The sequence below is a fragment of the Coregonus clupeaformis genome, chromosome 2, assembly GCF_020615455.1.
Source record: "Coregonus clupeaformis isolate EN_2021a chromosome 2, ASM2061545v1, whole genome shotgun sequence".
Taxonomy (NCBI): Eukaryota; Metazoa; Chordata; class Actinopteri; order Salmoniformes; family Salmonidae; genus Coregonus; species Coregonus clupeaformis.
In genome coordinates this window covers 32,716,622-32,733,425 of record NC_059193.1, presented here as the reverse complement: position 1 = coordinate 32,733,425, position 16,804 = coordinate 32,716,622, and the positions used below count along the sequence as shown (strand labels likewise).

Genomic DNA, 16,804 nt, shown 5'->3' with positions numbered 1-16,804 from the left:
CCAGCCAACCCTACACAGCACTAGCAGAGAAAAGACTGGGGCTTACTGACAGACCTGCGTCATAAGAGACCCTGGGCTGGTGCAACCTGAGACCAGTGGAGGCTTCAGCTTAGCTTGGTAGAACTTTTGAGCAGAATCAGTGATTCGGTGCTATGCTATTGAAGAACAACCAAATAATGCAGCAGAAAGTACAACAGAGTAAATTACAATGGCTTGTCTAATTTAATGAAAGGAAATGGACTATTTGAATGGCCCCTTCAAACAGAAACTCTGCGTTGACGTGAATTGTATGAATGCTGTTTCTATAAAGTATGCCATTTAGATATTTTGTCTTTAATCATTTTTAACCTGAGTCAAAGCCATGAATGTCTGTTTTCACATGGACACACATCTGAAACTCAGATTATGGTTGATAATATCATTGTGATTGGATGCATGCATATCAATGAAAAATGTAACCACAGGCAGACCACAATGACTAAGCACAAAATAATACTTCCTATTCACTTGACTATCCTCACACGGACTGATAATAATTTCAGAATCATACTGAGTTGAAACAGTAGGTATTGTGTGGGCTTTGTGTTCCATGGGCATAATTTTCAGACAGTACTTCAAATACAACACATTCATCTAATTCCAGGTACACTGTCTCACTCTGTTTGCCATGACGAAGTATTAGGCATTGGATTCCTCCAGACACTCCTCCAACATAAATTGGGTTGTGAGCAGACATAAAAAAACAAAATGTGTCTAGTTTGACCTTCCAAATGTGTCCCTAGTTTGACCTTCCAAATGTGTCACTAGTTTAACCTTCCAAATGTGTTCCTAGTTTGACCTTCCAAATGTGTCACTACTTTGGTCTTACCCATTTACTTCTCAGTTGTCATGTTTTCATTGGTCATCATCACACCCCAACCCATTCACAGCAACACCACCATTGAGTGATGCTAGAGTTAAAATAGCTTGGATTCCAAAGTACAGCCATCACAGTCTCTGTTATGATCCCTGTGGAGCTCCTTTGTTAGAATATGACCAATGGAAATACATATGGTAAGTTCAAGTTGATAATTAAAGTTCACCGTTACATAAAAACAAGACAGCTTCTGGGACCTAGTGAGAAATGTTGATATTTTTTAAAAACGTTTTACATTAGCAGGGTTTTGGATTAGTCAGACCTGAGAGACATTCACTTTGTCTAGGAAAGTTCCTTTTCTGCAAACTCTTCCTATGTTATGACAAACAGGACCAAGCCAGTCATGAAACCATGTCTTGTTGGCTGGGACTTAGGCAGTGTCCAAAGTGGAGGTTGTAAGTCTAAGTGCAGACACATAGGAAGCAAATAGAGACTCAGGAAAACACTGACCAAAAAAATTACATTTTCCTTGGGCCCATCAGTGACACTTCAACAGTGCATTATTCATTGGGTTTTAGAAGATGAGCTCATCTTTGAAGTAGACTGTTACATGTCATTGGTGGCAAGATGTTAAAGGGTCAACACTGGACCCTCGTGTTTAATCTTTCATTTTGAATACTGTTAGCAACTCCTCAATAGCCTATAATGCTTACTTTGTAGTCAGTGATGAGGTTGATTAAATATGTCACACATTCTATGCTTGTTCTGTAACTTTGGCTGTGGGTGGAATGTATCATATAAATTGTGCATGAGGTGTGATGTGAGATGATCAACATGTAATTCTAGGATGGGGATAATCATGAAAACATTTACTGAGCTCAAAACACACAAGAAAACCATGATGTGACATAGCGCAATGTTCATATCCTTTGTCTCCCCCATGTGGTCAAATGTTGCCAGGCCACTGCAATTTACTATTGGCTGACAAGCTCTAATAACTGAATAATACCTCTGAATTTACAACCCTTTATTAATTTTTCAGCATATTTGGATTCATAGAATAAAACACATTAGATATGCATTACATGACAATGTTTTCAATATGCAAAATTATAGTACACAAAACTGTGTTCACTTAAAAACCATCATAGCACCATAACATTTGATTGCCCCTCCACTTGTTTAGGATCTATACCAATAATGATCTCAGTGTCTGTCTGCAACACAAGGAAGACAAGATCCAGGGCTTTCCTCCATGCTTCCAACTTCACCGTCACATTGTCATAGACTTTCCCAGCACTGTGCTTCATATCTGGGGACATCAAACCATCCTCGGTGTCATCTCTCAAAAGCAGTCTTGAGAAATTAGCATCTAGAAATAATCTTCCATTCAAATCTTTCAGCTGCTGATTGATTGTAGTCCAAGCATCCACTTTTGAGCATGTTCCACTGTTCAACATCAGAGTGGAAATGTAGTCCATCCAACCATCTGCCATGAGTTGAAGCACATCAGCCCTGTGTGGGTTTCCTGTTCTTCCTTGTTTATCTTGTGGGACAGAGGCTGCATCTTTCCCTGTTGTTTGCTCACCCTTATCGTCAATGTGCTTTTGAAGGTGATGGACGCAAAACAATGTATTTGTTCCAGCACTGGGGAGCAGATTCCTGTCTTTCAGTGTGTGGTGTAGACGATAGGCACAGCCCCAGAACCAGTCCTCCAAGGCCTGCAGCTTGCCGTGCACAGAGCTCGTGAGGACCACTGTGACCAGTGCAATGCAATCAGCCACAATGTACACAGCCATTGATGCTCTGCTTCCATTGCCACTGCAGTCTCTCCATATGGAGACTTTTACCCCGGTGCCGACGCAGTGCTTACTCAGTTGTGTGGCATAGGTGACAGGGACAACTGCTGTTGTTTCTGCAAAGTCCTTAAAAATGGCGGCCTTCACCCTGTCAACCACGAGTATACAGTTTCTTAAGCAGTGCTGTGTTAGTCTTTCACTTTCCTCACCATTGACTAAAACTAGATTCACATTGTTTTCCAACAGAGTTGTTAAAACGTTGTTTTGCCAATCATCTTCTTTGCTGAGACTGTTCAAGTCCAACTTGTCGGTCACATGGCTGATGTCAGTTTTATTATTGAAACGAAGATGGCGGTATTTTTCACTGAGATCTCTGTTAATGAGAAGAACTTGCCACCTCTGTTCTTTCATGTGATGAACAAGGGAAGACTGCTCTGCAGAAAGCAGAATAACGCAACCTGGTTAAAACATGAATGGTCCTCTGACAAGCCTGATATGAGTGCATGTTACCAGCTTTTTTACATCAAATATTCTAAAGCTGTCACCACTTCCATTGTTTTTTGACTGTATCCTGCTGACCTCAATCACTAAGCTTATTGCATCCACACATCCATGGCTCACGGCTTCAGCGAGGTGAGGAATATCAACTCCTTTAGAATTCACTGCTTGTGAAAATAACCCTGGTGTGGCGTTATCATCAGCAAAAATGTCTGCTATGAGTGAGTTTTATTCTGCTTTGTCTCTTGTTTTTGAAGGCCTCATGGCTAGAGCTTGTCACTATTCTATGATGACTGGACAACGGTGAAGGGACCATGACAAGTTTCAGTAACACTGTGTGTGGAGAACCCTGAAGTACTGATGTGCCACTATAAGAAGCAACCGGTCAAACATCTTCAATCGACACACTGTTTGACCTGCAGACATCCCAACATACAGTGCATTCGGAAAGTATTCAGACCCCTTGACTTTTTCCACATTTTGTTATGTTACAGCCTTATTCTAAAATGGATGAAATTGTTTTCCCCCCTCATAAATGGCCCTCTGTAGCTCAGTTGGTAGAGCATGGCGTTTGCAAAGCCAGGGTTGTGGGTTCGATCCCCACGGGGGTCCAGAATGAAAAAAAAGTATGAAAATGTATGCACTCACAAACTGTAAGTCGCTCTGGATGATGGCAACAATTTATTTATGCTTGTTTTGCAGACGTTTACTGACACCGGTCATGTTCAACGATTGTTGAGCATTCGTAAATTCATCAGTTATTCTGCGCTCTGGCACACAGACGAGAGTGCTCTGAAATCGGAGTAGATAGCGAAAACCAGAGAAAATTTACGAATGTACCCTGTATGAGCGCGTGCGCAAACAAGCGCTGGTTTGCATTTTGTTGCTAGGAGACAGGAAAAGAGCCATACGATACGGTCCAACGTTTATGTCCCACCCACGTACTTCACTATTGGTCAAGACAAGCCATTTCGTAATTTCTTGAAGATTTACAATTTTTTATTGGACTGTTCCCTTGTCATTTAAAATAATATCCTACTGTAGTTTCAGGCAATCTTTGTTTACCTGCCGCCTGATACTGTTTTAGCTTTACCTTGTTGAATTCAAATTGAAATAAATCTATTTTGTTCGTCGCAGGGTTGATATTTGGAGATGGTATGTAACTCTTCTTTACTAACTAATATCTATAGCTTTCTAGTCAGTTAGTTTAATATTTTGTTATTTGAGCTAGCTACACAGATGGATTTCAAGGTAGCTAACTAGCTAACGTTAGCTAGCTACAGTACTTATTTTAGTAAACAGCTAACGTTACTGTAACTACGTTACTAACGTCATCTAGCAACTCATCTGTCTAGCTAGGTAACGTAGCTGGAATATAGCTATAGCTTTTCAAAATCACATTCACATGGTTTAGCTGGGTCGTTCCACGAAATGAGTGACTTTTGCGTCCCTTTGATATTTTAAGTAGAAATTGTGCACGTATTGAATTTTATATTAAATGAAGTGCCCTGTAATTATGACGTTAGACCACATGGACAATTCAATACATCTGATTGAATAAAGACTTGCTAAAGCAGTGCCAAAATTCAGCATTTTGATATGTCCCTCTGTGCATCCTCTGACTTCTAGGAAGATTTTAACTCTTTTAAACCCAGCATTTCTCTAAGTTTTCACCATCATTGTAAAGTTATTTTGTTGCTTTGACAAAGTAATTTTTGAAGATTATTCATTTCATGTGATTAATTGTAATTTTTTTGTACCTGTCCCTCATTTTAAGGTCAACCCTGTTACATGAACTGCACTCTCCTTTAATTATGGTGAAACTATTCCCTTATTAAATATATTTTTTTCAAAAGAAACATTGAACATCTAATAGTCAAATCATAGTGTAAAAGCAGGTGAGCTGGTTCTACAGTTTTTGTACAATTTTCTGGTGTTTTGTGGTGGAAAACTGAGCTGGTCGAAATGTTTTCACAAATATATTTTTTGTGAAGTTTGCATTCAGTGGCAAACATGCATAAGGATGGCAGAATTTAGATATGACAATTGTTTTAGCACTATCCACTGAGATTTTAAACTACGGCGCGCGATATGGTTCAATGTGCCAATAAATCAGCACAATCTACTTTTTCGTTTTTTCAAATTGCCGGAGTCTTTTAGCTAAAATTGGGATCATGTATACTTTGCTAATGACCATACATAAAAAAGGATAACGGAGAGCAATGTACAATATGGTGATCTTAGCAAAACAAGGAATATCTGGTAAGTGCAGGGGGCCGCCATCTTTATGCACCTCCGCTATTGCCCCTTCCTGTTTCACACAACAAGCTTCCATTCCCCCTGTTGCAAGGGGATTTATGGCTGATTTAAGATTAAATCGTCAAACCTGTTACTTTATTCGGCACTTATTAGGCACTTACTATAGTATTATTTTGAGATGGGAAAACATGTTTTTTATTATGTTGAACATGTGCTCTTTGTGACAGAATGTTAAAATTAGGTGAACGTTTTTTCCCCCACCAAGTTACACTACTCAAAAGGCACCTAATTGGTGGAATGACCCAGCTACAACATATCTGCTTGCTTAACTTTTTTATGTATCTAAGTTGACTTATATTGTGTTAGATTAATTGACTTGGGCTAGGTCATGCTCTTATTTCCTTGATATTTCCAGGTTTTTTTCTGGATCAAAAAGGGGCTTAAGTGTGGTAGGGGGCGTGGCAATGTGTGCGGTCGGCACGGCTACATTTTAGAGAACATTTTAGAGGCCCCCATCTTGGCGCGCTGTAGAGAAATTGTAGCATTTTAAAGCCAATTTCCTGAAATTCTACAAATTTCTCCATGGAGCTGAGAATATATATATATTTTTTTGTTTTAAAGCTAATTTTCTACAATTCTACACATTTTGCCATGCAGCTAAGAGAAAATGTTGCAGTTTTAAAGCGAATTATCTGCAATTCTACAAATTCTGCCATGGAACTGAGATACTTTTGTAGTTTTAAAGCTAGTTTCCTGCAATTCTATACATTTTGTAATGGATAATGGCGTGTTCTTTTGCTTAAACATAATAACAAAATGAGTACTACTAAATTCATTGTTTTTGTAATTTTCAATTCTCCCTGACTGTCTAGCTTTTATTCTGGTGATTGTTAGTTCTCAAAGATTATATAATAAAAAAATATAATAATAATATAATAATATGCCATTTAGCAGACGCTTTTATCCAAAGCGAATTACAGTCAATATATAGGTCCATTATCTTTTCTGCATACTTTATCTGGTTTTAGTTGTTTAAGTTTACACTTAACGTGTTTTTCCCTCCCGGAAATTAATACAATTAATTAAAAAAATAAAATACAGAAATAAAATAAAGATGTATATACAGTACCATTCAAAAGTTTGGACACACCTACTCATTCAAGGGTTTTTCTTTATATATATATATATTTTTACAATGTTTTACATTGTAGAATAATAGTGAAGACATCAAAACTATGAAATAACACATATGGAATCATGTAGTAACCAAAAAAGTGTTAAACAAATCAAAATATATTTCATATTTGAGATTCTTCAAATAGCCACAAAATAGCCTTGATGACAGCTTTGCACACTCTTGGCATTCTCTCAACCAGCTTCATGAGGTAGTCACCTGGAATGCATTTCAATTAACAGGTGTGCCTTCTTAAAAGTTAATTTGTGGAATTGCTTTCCTTCTTAATGCGTTTGAGCCAATCAGTTGTGTTGTGACAAGGTATACAGAAGATAGCCCTATTTGGTAAAAGACCAAGTCCATATTATGGCAAGAACAGCTCAAATAAGCAAAGAGAATTTACAGTCCATCATTACTTTAAGACATGAAGGTCAGTCAATACGGAACATTTCAAGAACTTAGAAAGTTTCTTCAAGTGCAGTAGCAAAACCCATCAAGCGCCTTGATGAAAATGGCTCTCATGAGGACCGCCACTGGAATGGAAGACCCAGAGTTACCTGTTTAACACTTGTTTGGTTACTACATTATTCCATATGTGTTCTTTCATGGTTTTGATGTCTTCACTATTATTCTACAATGTAAAAGGTAGTAAAAATAAAGAAAAACCCTTGAATGAGTAGGTGTGTCCAAACTTTTGACTGTACTGTGTGTATATATATACATATTTATACATACATTCGGAAAGTATTCAGACCCCTTGACCTTTTCCACATTTTTTTATGTTACAGCCTTATTCTAAAATTGATTAAATTGTCCCCCCCCCCCATCAATCTACACACAATACCCCATAATGACGAAGTGAAAACAGGTTTTTAGAAATCTTTTGAAATGTATTCCAAAAAAAAAAAAAAAAAATATCTTATTTACATAAGTATTCAGACCCTTTGCGATGAGACTCGAAATTGAGCTCAGGTGCATCCCGTTTCCATTGATCATCCTTGAGATGTTTCTACAACTTGATCGGAGTCCACCTGTGTTAAATTCAATTGATTGGACATGATTTGGAAAGGCACACACCTTTCTATATAAGGTCCCACAGTTGACAGAGCAAAAACCCAGCCATGAGGTCGAAGAAATTGTCCGTAGAGCTTCGAGACAGGATTGTGTTGAGGCACAGATCTGGGGAAGGGTACCAAAACATTTCTGCAGCATTGAAGGTCCCCAAGAACACAGTGGCCTCCGTCATTCTTAAATGGAAGAAGTTTGGAACCACCAAGACTCTTCCTAGAGCTGGCCGCCCTGCCAAAGTAAGCAATCAGGGGAGAAGGGTCTTGGTCAGGGAGGTGTCCAAGAACCAGATGGTCACTCTGACAGAGCTCCAGAGTTCCTCTGTGGAGATGGCAGAACCTTCCAGAAGGACAACCATCTCTGCAGCACTCCACCAATCAGGCCTTTAGGGTAGAGTGGCCAGACGGAATCCACTCCTCAGTAAAAGGCACATGACAGCCTGCTTGGAGTTTGCCAAAAGGCACCTAAAGGACTCTCTGACCATGAGAAACAAGATTATCTGGTCCGATGAAACCAAGATTGAACTCTTTCGCCATAATGGTGCCGGAGGAGATGGCTGCCGTTTTTCGGGCTCCTAACCAATTGTGCTATTGTGTGTGTTTTTTCACGTTATTTGTAACTTATTTTCTACATAATGTTTATGCCACCGTCTCTTATGACCGAAAAGAGCTTCCGGATATCAGGACAGCGATTACTCACCTCGTACTAGACAAATATTTTTTCCTCAATGAGTTGGATGCGAAAGATTTACTTCAGACACCCAACAAGGCCCAAATCCCCGTCATTCGCATTAAGAAGAGACTGAGATATCGAGGACGTAGGTCGGGGTGCCTTTTAAGGATCTGACGGCGAGTGGGTAATCTGCCTCCACCATCAGTCCTATTAGCCAACGTACAATCATTGGATAATGAAATGGATCAGCTCCGATCAAGAATATCCTACCAACGGGACATTAAAAACTGTAATATCTTATGTTTCACCGAATCCTGGCTGAATGATGACATGGATAACATACAGCTGCCGGGGTTTTCAGTGCATCGGCAAGATAGAACAGCTGCCTCCGGTAAGACAAGGGGTGGCGGTCTGTGTATATTTGTAAATAACAGCTGGTGCACAAAATCTAATTTAAGGAAGTCTCGAGGTTTTGCTCGCCTGAGGTAGATTATCTCATGATAAGCTGTAGACCACACTATTTACCAAGAGAGTTTTCATCTATATTTTTTGTAGCTGTCTATTTACCACCACAAACCGATGCTGGCACTAAGACCGCACTCAACGAGCTGTATAAGGCCATAAGCAAACAAGAAAATGCTCATCCAGAGGCGGTGCTCCTAGTTGCCGGGGACTTTCATGCAGGGAAACTTACATCTGTTTTACCTAATTTCTACCAGCATGTTAAATGTGCAACCAGAGGAAAAAAAACTCTAGACCACCTTTACTCCACACACAGAGATGCGTACAAAGCTCTCCCTCGCCCTCCATTTGGCAAATCTGACCATAACTCTATCCTCCTGATTCCTGCTTACAAGCAGCTAGCACAGACTGGAATATATTCCGGGATTCTTCCGATGGCATTGAGGAGTACACCACATCAGTCACTGGCTTCATCAATAAGTGCATCGACGACGTCGTACCCACAGGTGACCATACGTTAATACCCCAACCAGAAGCCATGGATTACAGGCAACATCCGCACTGAGCTAAAGGGTAGAGCTGCCGCTTTCAAGGAGCGGGACTCTAATCTGGACGCTTATAAGAAATCACGCTATGCCCTCCAACGAACCATCAAACAGGCAAAGCGTCAATACAGGACTAAGATTGAATCGTACTACACTGGCTCCGACACTCGTCGGATGTGGCAGGGATTACAAACTATTATGGACTACAAATGGAAGCACAGCCGCGAGCTGCCCAGTGACACGAGCCTACCAGACAAGCTAAATTACTTCTATGCACGCTTCGAGGCAAGCAACACTGAAGCATGCATGAGAGCACCAGCTGTTCCAGATGACTGTGATCACACTCTCCGTAGCCGATGTGAGTAAGACCTTTTAAACAGGTCAACATTCACAAGGCGCAGGGCCAGACGGATTACCAGGACGTGTACTCCGAGCATGCGCTAACCAAATGGCAAGTGTCTTCACTGACATTTTCAACCTGTCCCTGACTGAGTCTGTAATACCAACATGTTTCAAGCAGACCACCATAGTCCCTGTGCCCAATAACACTAAGTTAACCTGCCTAAATGACTACAGACCCGTAGCACTCACGTCTGTAGCCATGAAGTGCTTCGAAAGGCTGGTCATGGCTCACATCAAAACCATTATCCCAGAAACCCTAGACCCACTCCATTTTGCATACCGCCCCAACAGATCCACAGATGATGCAATCTCTATTGCGCTCCACACTGCCCTTTCCCACCTGGACAAAAAGAACACCTACGTGAGAATGCTATTCATTGACTACAGCTTAGCGTTCAACACCATAGTGCCCTCAAAGCTCATCACTAAGCTAAGGACCCTGGGACTAAACACCTCCGCAACTGGATCCTGGACTTCCTGACGGGCTGCCCCCAGGTGGTAAGGGTAGGCAACAACCCATCTGCCACGCTGATCTTCAACACGGGGGCTCCTCAGGGGTGCGTGCTCAGTCCCCTCCTGTACTCCCTGTTCACCCATGACTGCATGGCCAGGTACGACTCCAACACCATCATTTAGTTTGCCGACGACACAACAGTGGTAGGCCTGATCACCGACAACGATGAGACAGCCTATAGGGAGGAGGTCAGAGACCTGGCCGTGTGGTTCCAGGATAACAACCTCTCCCTCAATGTGATGAAGACAAAGGCGATGATTGTGGACTACAGGAGAAGGAGGACCGAGCACGCCCCCATTCTCAACGACGGGGATGCAGTGGAGCAGGTTGAGAGCTTCAAGATCCTTGGTGTCCACATCACCAACAAACTATCATGGTCCAAACACAGCAAGACAGTCGTGAAGAGGGCACGACAAAGCCTGTTTCCCCTCAGGACACTGAAAAGATTTGGCATGGGTCCTCAGATCCTCAAAAAGTTCTACAGCTGCACCATCGAGAGCATCCTGACTGGTTGCATCACAGCCTGTTATGGCAACTGCTCGGCTTCCGACCGCAAGGCACTACAGAGAGTAGTGCGTACGGTCCAGTACATCACTGGGGCCAAGCTTCCTGCCATCCAGGACCTCTATACCAGGCGGTGCCAGTGGAAGGACCTAAAAATTGCCAAAGACTCCAGCCACCCTAGTCATAGAATGTTCTCTCTGCTACCGCATGGCAAGCGGTACCGGAGCGCCAATTTTAAGTCCAAAAGGCTTCTTAACAGCTTCTACCCCAAGCCATAAGACTCCTGAACAGCTAATCAAAATGGCTACCCGGACTATTTGCATTATCTCTCCCCCTCCCCCCCCCTCCCCTCTTTTTACGCTGCTGCTACTCTCTGTTTATTATCTAGCATAGTCACTTTATCTCTACCCACATATACATATTACATCAATTACCTCAACTAACCTGTGCTCCCGCACATTGACTCTGTACCGGTACCTCCTGTATAAAGCCTCGCTACTGTTATTTTACTGCTGCGCTTTAACTATTTTTTTTTTTTTTTTTTTACTTATCTATTTTTTTTACTTAACATTTATTTTTCTTAACTGCATTGTTGGTTAAGGGCTTGTAATTAAGCATTTCACTGTAATGTCTACACCTGTTGTATTCGGCGCATGTGACAAATATAATCTGATTTGATTTGAAATGCCAAGCGTCACATCTGAAGGAAACCTGGCACCATCCCTACGGTGAAGAATGGTGGTGGCGGCATCATGCTGTGGGGATGTATTTCAGCGGCAGGGACTGGGAGTCAGGATCGAGGGAAAGATGAACGGAGCAAATTACAGAGAGATTCTTGATGAAAATCTGCTCCAGAGCGCTCAGGACCTCAGACTGGGGCAAAGTTTCACCTTCCAACAGGACATCAACCATAAGCACACAGCCAAGACAACACAGTAGTGCCTTCGGGACAAGTCTCTGAATGTCCTTGAGTGGCCCAGCCAGAGCCCGGACTTGAACCCGATCGAACATCTCTGGAGAGACCTGAAAATAGCTGTGCAGCAACGCTCCCCATCCAACCTGACAGAGCTTGAGAGGATCTGCAGAGAAGAATGGGAGAAACTCCCCAAATACAGGTGTGCCAAGCTTGTAGCGTCATACCCAATAAGACTCGAGGCTGTAATCGCTGCCAAAGGTGCTTCAACAAAGTACTGAGTAAAGGGTCTGAATACTTATGTAAATGTGATATTTCCATTATTATTATTTTATACATTGCAAACATCTCTAAAAAACAGTATTTGCGTTGACATTATGGGGTATTGTGTGTAGATTGATGAGGGGAAAAAAAAATATATATTAAATTACAGTGCCTTGCGAAAGTATTCACCCCCCTTGGCATTTTTCCTATTTTGTTGCCTTACAACCTGGAATTAAAATAGATTTTTGGGGGGTTTGTATAATTTGATTTACACAACATGCCTACCACTTTGAAGATGCAAAATATTTTTTGGGGTGAAACAAACAAGAAATAAGACAAAAAAACAGAACTTGAGCGTGCTTAACTATTCACCCCCCCAAAGTCAATACTTTGTAGAGCCACCTTTTGCATCAATTACAGCTGCAAGTCTTTTGGGGTATGTCTCTATAAGCTTGGCACATCTAGCCACTGGGATTTTTGCCCATTCTTCAAGGCAAAACTGCTCCAGCTCCTTCAAGTTGGATGGGTTCTTCTGGTGTACAGCAATCTGTAAGTCATACCACAGATTCTCAATTGGATTGAGGTCTGGGCTTTGACTAGGCCATTCCAAGACATTTAAATGTTTCCCCTTAAACCACTCAAGTGTTGCTTTAGCAGTATGCTTAGGGTCATTGTCCTGCTGGAAGGTGAACCTCCGTCCCAGTCTCAAATCTCTGGAAGACTGAAACAGGTTTCCCTCAAGAATTTACCTGTATTTAGCGCCATCCATCATTCCTTCAATTCTGACCAGTTTCCCAGTCCCTGCCGATAAAAAAAACAACAACCCCACAGCATGATGCTGCCACCACCATGTGGGGATGGTGGATTTGCGCCAGACATAGGGTTTTCCTTGATTGCCAAAAAGCTTAATTTTAGTCTCATCTGATCAGAGTACCTTCCTCCATATGTTTGGGGAGTCTCCCACATGCCTTTTGGCGAACACCAAACGTGTTTGCTTATTATTTTCTTTAAGCAATGGCTTTTTTCTGGCCACTCTTCTGTAAAGCCCAGCTCTGTGGAGTGTACGGCTTAAAGTCGTCCTATGGACAGATACTCCAATCTCTGCTGTGGAGTTTTGCAGCTCCTTCAGGGTTATCTTTGGTCTCTTTGTTGCCTCTCTGATTAATGCCCTCCTTGCTTGGTCCGTGAGTTTTGGTGGGCGGCCCTCTCTTGGCAGGTTTGTTGTGGTTCCATATTCTTTAAATTTTTTAATAATGGATTTAATGGTGCTCCGTGGGATGTTCAAAGTTTCTGATATTTTTTAATAACCCAACCCTGATCTGTACTTCTCCACAACTTTGTCCCTGACGTGTTTGGAGAGCTACTTGGTCTTCATGGTGCCACTTGCTTGGTGGTGCCCCTTGCTTAGTGGTGTAGCAGACTCTGGGGTCTTTCAGAACAGGTGTATATACAGTGGGGAGAACAAGTATTTGATACACTGCCGATTTTGCAGGTTTTCCTACTTACAAAGCATGTAGAGGTCTGTAATTTTTATCATAGGTACACTTCAACTGTGAGAGACGGAATCTAAAACAAAAATCCAGAAAATCACATTGTATGATTTTTAAGTAATTAATTTGCATTTTATTGCATGACATAAGTATTTGATCACCTACCAACCAGTAAGAATTCCGGCTCTCACAGACCTGTTAGTTTTTCTTTAAGAAGCCCTCCTGTTCTCCACTCATTACCTGTATTAACTGCACCTGTTTGAACTCGTTACCTGTATAAAAGACACCTGTCCACACACTCAATCAAACAGACTCCAACCTCTCCACAATGGCCAAGACCAGAGAGCTGTGTAAGGACATCAGGGATACAATTGTAGACCTGCACAAGGCTGGGATGGGCTACAGGACAATAGGCAAGCAGCTTGGTGAGAAGGCAACAACTGTTGGCGCAATTATTAGAAAATGGAAGAAGTTCAAGATGACGGTCAATCTCCCTCGGTCTGGGGCTCCATGCAAGATCTCACCTCGTGGGGCATCAATGATCATGAGGAAGGTGAGGGATCAGCCCAGAACTACACGGCAGGACCTGGTCAATGACCTGAAGAGAGCTGGGACCACAGTCTCAAAGAAAACCATTAGCAACACACTACGCCGTCATGGATTAAAATCCTGCAGCGCACGCAAGGTCCCCCTGCTCAAGCCAGCGCATGTCCAGGCCCGTCTGAAGTTTGCCAATGACCATCTGGATGATCCAGAGGAGGAATGGGAGAAGGTCATGTGGTCTGATGAGACAAAAATAGAGCTTTTTGGTCTAAACTCCACTCGCCGTGTTTGGAGGAAGAAGAAGGATGAGTACAACCCCAAGAACACCATCCCAACCTTGAAGAATGGAGGTGGAAACATCATTCTTTGGGGATGCTTTTCTGCAAAGGGGACAGGACGACTGCACCGTATTGAGGGGAGGATGGATGGGGCCATGTATTGCGAGATCTTGGCCAACAACCTCCTTCCCTCAGTAAGAGCATTGAAGATGGGTTGTGGCTGGGTCTTCCAGCATGACAACGACCCGAAACACACAGCCAGGGCAACTAAGGAGTGGCTCCGTAAGAAGCATCTAAAGGTGCTGGAGTGGCCTAGCCAGTCTCCAGACCTGAACCCAATAGAAAATCTTTGGAGGGAGCTGAAAGTCCGTATTGCCCAGTGACAGCCCCGAAACCTGAAGGATCTGGAGAAGGTCTGTATGGAGGAGTGGGCCAAAATCCCTGCTGCAGTGTGTGCAAACCTGGTCAAGACCTACAGGAAACGTATGATCTCTGTAATTGCAAATAAAGGTTTCTGTACCAAATATTAAGTTCTGCTTTTCTGATGTATCAAATACTTATGTCATGCAATAAAATGCAAATTAATTACTTAAAAATCATACAATGTGATTTTCTGGATTTCTGTTTTAGATTCCGTCTCTCACAGTTGAAGTGTACCTATGATAAAAATTACAGACCTCTACATGTTTTGTAAGTAGGAAAACCTGCGAAATCGGCAGTGTATCAAATACTTGTTCTCCCCACTGTATACTGAGATCATTTGATACTTAGATTGCACACAGGTGGACTTTATTTAACTAATTATGTGACTTTTGAAGGTAATTGGTTGCACCAGATCTTATTTAGTGGCTTCATAGCAAAGGGGGTGAATACATATGCACGCACATCTTTTCCGTTGTTTTTATTTATTTATTAATTGAAACAATTTTTACTTTTTCATTTCACTTCACCAATTTGGACTATTTTGTGTATGTCCATTACATGAAATCCAAATAAAAATCAATTTAAATTACAGGTTTTAATGCAACAAAATAGGAAAAACGCCAAGGGGGATGAATACTTTTGCGAGGCACTGTATATATACACTGTTTGGACTTAGGCAACCCGAAAAATAGCCATCTGCAATGAACTGTGTAGGTTATAGCGATTCTAGTTAATGTTTGTCTCATGTTCAGCTTTACAAAGTTAAACTGTCGGCTTGTTATGTTACAGGCTTCAGGCTACAGAAAACCCAACACCACTTCCAACCAGAGGAAAAAGGCAGGTCCTAAACCAGACTTGACAGAGGAACAAAAGCAGGAGATCAGAGAGGCCTTTGACTTGTTTGATACAGATGGCTCGGGCACAATTGACGTGAAGGAACTCAAGGTAGGTTATACCATAGAATATGAACAGCGCACTCAGCTAGTCACCATAATGCCGTCCACTGTTTCAGAGTATGCTCTTTCTTGTATTGAATATAAACAATTACTTTATTTCTCCAGGTTGCCATGCGTGCCCTTGGCTTTGAACCAAAGAAAGAAGAGATCAAGAAGATGATTGCAGACATTGACAAGGAGGGCTCTGGGACCATTGATTTTAATGACTTTCTCTGTATGATGACACAGAAAATGGTATGTATTTTCTTAGTCGAGAAGAGATTACATATTTTGCAGATCTTTGGTTGAATTGGTCTCCCCTACATAATCTTCATAGACTTCGTTCGATTTTTTTACTCTTTTTTTGTTGTTGTTAAGAGTGAAAAAGACTCAAAAGAAGAAATTCTGAAGGCGTTCCGCTTATTTGATGATGACGGCACGGGCAAAATCTCCTTCAAAAATCTCAAGAGAGTTGCCAAGGAGCTAGGTGAAAACCTGACAGATGAGGAATTGCAGGTATGTTATATCCTAACTTGTAACCTGTTGATCTTCTGTTTCACCTCTAAACATATTCAATGCAGCAATCCTACTGTTAAAACAATGTATCTTTCAAAGGAAATGATTGACGAAGCAGACCGAGATGGAGATGGAGAGATCAATGAGCAGGAGTTTCTAAGGATAATGAAGAAGACAAGTCTATATTGAATGTCTTATGTTTCCCAACATTTTTTTTCCACTGCTGGAACGCTCTCGCTTATATGGCTTTGATCCTTTTAAGGGTACTTTATGATATAGCATTTAGTGGCCTTTCATATGGGTTGTAAATTATTTTAACAGCTCTAAACACAGATTGTATGATATTTGAGAAAGAATAAAACATATTGAATCATTTCAAATTTATCTTGACTTTTTCAATTAAATCATAGCTTTTATCTAAGTTATAGTCTCCTATTTACCATGGAAGTGAAATTATCATGTTTATTCAAGGACCCTTGCACCTAACAGTACTGTATGGCTATTTGGTTCCCTCTTGTGACACATAAAATGAAGTGCAGCTATAATTGTCTTGACTTACAGACTTACATGATTTTGCCTTTTTCTCAAGTTCAGTATATTTTTTGGTTACACCCTTCACATTATCTAGAGACAAACTCACTGCTCTGAACCAAATAAATCTAATGAATATATGCTAAGACTGGCTGAAT

General features: G+C 41.4%; 1 protein-coding gene across 1 annotated transcript; it reads left to right on the top strand.

The window, feature by feature from the left end:
- The first annotated feature begins 4,154 nt into the window (after positions 1-4,154).
- LOC121536972 (caltractin) lies at positions 4,155-16,499 on the top strand. Its single transcript, XM_041844671.2, has 5 exons — positions 4,155-4,308; positions 15,454-15,609; positions 15,726-15,854; positions 15,978-16,115; positions 16,215-16,499. The coding sequence occupies exons 1-5, from the start codon at positions 4,306-4,308 to the stop codon at positions 16,302-16,304; spliced, it is 516 nt and encodes a 171-aa protein (XP_041700605.1). The 5' UTR covers positions 4,155-4,305; the 3' UTR covers positions 16,305-16,499.
- The last annotated feature ends 305 nt before the right edge of the window (positions 16,500-16,804 follow it).

What these genes read in the sequence shown, in the direction of transcription:
- LOC121536972 (XM_041844671.2), top strand. An exon ending in GTATGATGACACAGAAAATG is followed by an intron (nt 15,855 to 15,977) that starts GTATGTATTTTC and finishes GTTGTTGTTAAG; the next exon opens with AGTGAAAAAGACTCAAAAGA. An exon ending in TGACAGATGAGGAATTGCAG is followed by an intron (nt 16,116 to 16,214) that starts GTATGTTATATC and finishes TATCTTTCAAAG; the next exon opens with GAAATGATTGACGAAGCAGA.